The sequence below is a fragment of the Pangasianodon hypophthalmus genome, chromosome 6 (assembly GCF_027358585.1).
Source record: "Pangasianodon hypophthalmus isolate fPanHyp1 chromosome 6, fPanHyp1.pri, whole genome shotgun sequence".
NCBI lineage: Eukaryota > Metazoa > Chordata > Actinopteri > Siluriformes > Pangasiidae > Pangasianodon > Pangasianodon hypophthalmus.
In genome coordinates, this window is record NC_069715.1 from 6363776 (window position 1) to 6369775 (window position 6000).

At 42.4% G+C, this 6000-nt stretch overlaps 1 protein-coding gene across 1 annotated transcript in view; it reads right to left on the reverse strand.

Annotated features, from left to right (window-relative positions):
* clmpb (CXADR like membrane protein b) overlaps positions 1 to 4095 on the reverse strand; it is an 84436-nt gene extending 80341 nt beyond the window's left edge. The window contains exon 1 of the mRNA XM_026927437.3: positions 3268 to 4095. Coding sequence (XP_026783238.1) covers positions 3268 to 3298 — 31 coding nt within the window. The 5' untranslated portion in view covers positions 3299 to 4095. The remainder of the gene's footprint in view (positions 1 to 3267) is intronic.
* Positions 4096 to 6000: the final 1905 nt, after the last annotated feature.

The following is a 6000-nucleotide window of genomic DNA, read 5'->3' on the forward strand; positions in this document are numbered from 1 at the left end:
GAAGGTACATTTCAACAGGTTACACCCGGAATTTGCACATAGAAATTACACGAGACATCATGTTAATAACATGTGATCATGTGAAAAATAAAACCACATGCCCTATAAAGGGATGGATAGATGGATACAAAAGTAGACTTTGTCTTTGTCCTTGCACTGTAGTAGTCAATGTGACTATAACCTACACAATAAAAGCAATATTAGGACATTTGATGCGTCCCATCTCAAATGTCTTGTTTAACGTGAATGACAGTTCGCCCTTTGAATATCTGTGTATGTGTCTCTGCACATCCCAGTGATTCAGGGACAAAAGCATCAGTATGTCACTTCAAAACCTCGGGGTGCGCAATGTCCTGTCATCTCTGGGTTTCTGAGATCTGCTTTCTGCCGCAGGATATCGGCTAAATATAGCACAGAACCCGAATCTGCATTTCTTCAACCGGTTTGTAGCTGTGCGCTGCTACAAGATCCAGCACTCATCCTTGATCAAACAACAACTCTGTTCTGCTTGTCCCAAGTCTATCAGTTTCCACAAGTGTACATGTACCTACGAAAAAGTTGCATAAGTCGAACCCCTCTAAAGAGCTCATGAAACATTTTGGCAAAAAAAAAGGTGTTTCATTACTGAGCCATTACAGTGCTGAGAAGTGAATTACAATCTGCTAGACAGTCATTTAGCATTGCTCACTCACAGTCAGGCATCCTCTCGGAAAGGAGGAGAGTCCCATTCATCATCACGTTCGGATTTGCTAGGAATTCAACTCTGCACTCTGGTATAGATTAAAAAAAAATTCATCCACTTTTCCTCATTTTCCCCTTTTCAAGTGAAGTGGTTCATGATTCCTGAATAGTACTAAATTAAGGCCGTTTTAATGATTACAATCAAACAATGCTGAATGCAATTACTTTTACTACGGACCATGAATTCAATTAATTACATCAGGAAGCACTTAGGGCCACTTTATTTTGTTCCTTGCTATTTATCTTGGTTTATTTTGCATTTATGAAACAAATGACCTTTAGGATATATTTTTGGTTTTGACACATTGATGATCTTCAGCAGGGTCATAATGAAGCCTCTGGAAGTGTACTCTCTGGCGTGTACAGAGTAGGGTTTACCTTCAGCTTCTTTCACTCAAACACTCACAGAAACAAGACACTTTACAGCATTGCTTTTACAACATAGCACAAGAAGAAGAAAGCAATGGTCAGAAATGAACATGGGTTATATATCTTAGAACACAGATTTAATAATGTGCACTGAAAAAAAGGTACTAAACTGTACCTTTCCTTGTCTTACCTTTCCTATATCCCTTGAATACGTGTCTTTCACCTGGAAATGTGGTACCTTAAAAATGATTTATGGTACATAATTGGACTGTAATTAGTTTTTAGGGCAAAGCTTTAAAGGTACAAAGGTAAAAGATGTATACTAAAGGTACAAAAGGAGTATACTTGAAGGTACCAGCCCATCAACAAGTACCCGTGAGTATGAAGAACTTATTCTACTACATGAATAAATACAGTCCTGTAAAAATTAAGATAATATATTTCCATAATATATGCTTATAAAAAGTTGTAGAATGTATATTTTAGGATACAGCCTTTGTACTTGGGTGGTGCATCTTTTATTTATCTCTCACTTTGCTTTGTGAATATTAGTGAACAGAACAGGACCTTTGGGGCCACTGACAGTGTTACAGAGAGACAGCATTGATGTGGCCTTAATGAAAATATAATAGACCTGAGTAATGATCTACTTTATTTACAACATTTTATTCAAGGCACATACTTTTAATTATATGCTCTCAGAAATAAAGATAGTAAACTGTTTTAGTACTTTTCCTTGTCACTGGGGTGTTGCCACGAAGGGTGCATGTTTTGAACCTTTAGTGTGTATCTTTTACCTGGGAAAGTACAGATGGTGCAGCTTTAATTTGCTTTCAGAGTAAATCAGTGGACCTTCAGGTCCAATTATGCACCTTAAGTTATTTTTAAAGGTAATGTATAAACAATGTACCACTGATCAAACCACCCAAGTGATAAGGAAAAGTACAGTTGATTTCTCAGAGTGTAAGCATATGAAGCAACCCAGACTTTATGATTAAGAAGTCCGTATTTCTGTTTCCGGGTCTCCTAATGAAACTGGAGCTCGTGCATTTCCTGTCCTGCACCAACTTCACACATCAACACCCCTGTCACTTGGTTCTCAAGGTGCGTGCACTGGACTGGTGATATATCTCTGCACTTGAAACATCACTGAAGACACCAAATAAACCAACCCTGTTTTTATGATCTTCCTGCCACAGCTCTGTGATTGTGTGTGTGTGTGTGTGTGTGTGTGTGTGGGAGGTGTTCCAGGAGGTGTTTGACCTTCGCGCGCCGCAGAGAACGCGCGAGGAATGTTAATAGAGTGCGTGTCATAAAGCTCGGGGACACGAGAGCGGGAAGAGCCTCTCCTTCACCGGGCCTTCAGAGACACGAGCCACATTATTCACGGGGACAAAGTTTGCTGCAGTGATTTCAGAGCAGGAGCGGTGCAATGCAACAAATCCACACAGACTAATCCATGTGTTAGAGCATGCGTTAAATAGCCTACAGCATGCGTGAAAACCCCGACCCCAACTGAGGCGCGAGACGCACTGTGTCGCACACTTTCCTCTGCAACGCCCTGCGTGTGCTCTGAACCCCGGCTCTGCATCTCACTTTATGTCGCACTGATAGCTCGCGCTGCCCGGGTCACTCCACTGATGCACACTAACCAGAATCAATGCAGAAACCTGAGCTGGATGGCGCGTGCTGTCTTTGATCTCGGCAAACAAAAGACACTAAATGCTAAAACTAATGCTCAGGGTTTCGGCACAAAAGCGCATCTGGAGTTCATTTCTAAATGAGACGCCCTGTATGTGTGTGTGTGTGCGCGCGCGTGTGTGTGTATGTGTGTGTGTGTGTGTGTGTGGAGAAGAGTCACTTCAATAACTGCAACCGACTCACCTCCGGTTTTCCCAAATGATGGGAATTTCAGACGCACCATATTTCAGGAAAAAAAATATCAGCTCGACTTGTGCATCACTTCAGAAATGTGTTTGAGAAAACTCAAAGCTGAGGGTAAAATGCCACTATACGTGCCTTCAGATCTCTCACTTGGCCAACAGGCTCTGTGCGGTGAATGAAATCTCTTTGTCCCGTACAGATTACACACTCCAGACAAATGCACATTTTTTTCCTCATTGTTTGAAAATGCAATTTTTGGGAAGATTTACTCACCGAGGAACAAGGTCTGGAATGTGGCAGACATCTCGGCACAGCACGGAGGTGACAGAAGTCCTTTGGGGTTGGAAACAAAGCACTTCAATGCGCTACAGCGCGCCAAAGCTCCCGCACAATTCAGCAACACTATTTCAGATGCGGGAACGCACACAAAAAAATGTAGGTAGCACCCGCGCGCCAAGGACAGCGTATCTAAGATATTGTGAAAGACGAATCCATCTCCCTCCTCCTCTTCTTCTTTCCTCCCGCCTTTAAGGAACCAAGCCGCGTCCCCGGGACGCTTCCATGCGTCCTGCTCGAGAAATCGAAGCGCCCCTTTCAAGCTCTCGGGTTCCCTCGAAACACGTTTTGTCCTTTCGTCCGAGTGCACGAGCTGATGCTTGGGACTGGAGCGCGCGGCTGCGGATGCTGGAGGAGGATGGAGACCTCTAGAGTCCGAAGCTCTCGCGCACGCTCTCGGGACAACCAGGGACACGATTCATGAATAGCAAGCGCGCGGACTGCGGACTGGCACCCTTTTAACCGGGAAGGGCGCGAAACAACGGCACGTTTTCTACGCGCTCTGCGTCACGACACGATTTTAGTCACAGCATGCATGCTAGTGATTAACGGAGGAAACATTTTCGAGCAGTCAGCAATGCAACACCATGTGCACCAAAATGCAAATATGCTTCAGTGGCTTGAAGAGAAAAAAAAAAGGCATTAGTCACAGGTTCCCAAACCTGGTCCTGGAGAACGGCTGTCTTAAAGATTTCAGTGTTTTTCCTTCTCCCAACACACCTGAGTCAACCTAAAGAGCTAATTAACAACTCTTCCTGAGATGACGTAAGTGTTAGAGCAGGGAAAACACTAAAATGTGCAGGACAGGGGGTTCTCCAGGACCAGGGTGGGGAAACTGCAGCCTAAATGAACATGAAACTGAAGAACTGAAGAAATTTTCTTTTTTTTTTTTATACATTTCTCACTCAATCTCTAGCACGACGAAACAGGTTTTAGCCCACTTTACATACTCTTTTTCAAAACATATTAGACACAATTATTAATTTAAATAGCACATTAATTTCAATTTAAGTTGAAATGTTTGAAAGACATATAAAAAAAAGCACCACAGTAGATTTTCCAGGTCTGATGGTTCCATCACTACGCACATTATATGGCCAAAAGTATGTTTACGCCTGACAGTCACACCCATATGTGGGTCTTCACCAAACTGTTCTCACAAAACTGGAAGCACACAATTGTGTAGAATGTCTTTGTAGTATTACAGTTTCCCTTCACTGGGACTAAGAAGCCCAAACCTGTCCCAGCATGACAATGCCCCTGTGCACAAAGCGAGCTTCATGAAGCCATGATTTTTAAGGTTGGAGCGGAAGAACTCGAGGGTCCTGCACAAAGCCCTGACCTCAACCCCACTGAACACCATTTGGATGAACTGGAACAACAACTTTGCCCCAGGCCTTCTAGCTGGTCATCAGTGTCCAAACTCTTGAGTTCTTGTGGCTAAATGAGCACAAATCCCCACAGCCACACTCCAAAATCTAGTGGGAAAGCCTTCTCAGAAGAGTGGAAGCTGTTATAAAAGCAAAAGTGGTTCCAACTCCATATTATTGTTCATGGGTTTGGAATGGGAGGTTCAATAGTCAGGTGTCCATATACTTTTGGCCATAGCAATATGAACCAGCGTAATGGTATATCACACATTCTGTATTGTGCCACTGTCTAGTCTTTGGAGAGCCACAATGCTGCAGAGTTTAAGCATTCCAATTAATTAAAAACACCTCCATGGGCTGAATTTGCTTGTTTATTTTTGCAATACAGTGAGGAATTGCTTACAAGAGATTCATTTATTAATTTTCAGTAACTGCTTTCAGTAATCCTGGTCAGCATCATGGTGGATCCAGAAGCCATCCTGGGAACACTGGGCGCAAGGCAGGAATGCAAACCGCATGGGACGGCAGAGCACCAATCCACCTCCTGGCATGTTTCTGAGAGGTGGGAGGAAACCGGAGAACCTGGAGGAAACCCACACACACACACACACACACACACACACACACACACACACACACACAGTGAGCTCTTAAAACTGATTGCAGTCCAAAGCCAATTTTGGTAGAATGTGTCACAGCTTGCAAGCTGCACCTTTGGGCAGAGTTAAATGTGAAATGTTATTTTTTTTAAAAAATGGAACATGTTAATTAACATAGTCTTAGTCTTGACTGGCATTTCAATGAAATTATGCTGGAACTTTCAACTTATCTTGAGCAAAGCTCTCTTGGGTTCTGTACTATTTTAAAAAGCTGGATTCAAACAGGCTCAACCATTTGACACACTCCCACTGGGACACATAACTGCAAAAATCAATACCAAATCCTGAACCAGTATAAAAACTCCCCAAATCACATTCTACATGCCTTCCTTCAAAAGAAGGTATGTGGAGCATAAATTTTTTCTTTTGCTCTGGATCTTAATAAAGAGTCTGAGCAGATATCCATGCACCAGATGTTCCTTAACTGGGATTTTAGACAGATTTTGTTTACAACAGCTGTATACAAATGTTTAGTCTTAAAGACAGATGCTTTCGTTTGCCATATGCTTATGCAAACACACAACTTTAATAAAATCTAGCTTAACTTAAAAATATATAGCATGATGAGGAAGTCTGAAATAATGGTACAATGCCGAAACAATGTTTATACTGTCACAAAATGTGACATCACTCCTTCAAAA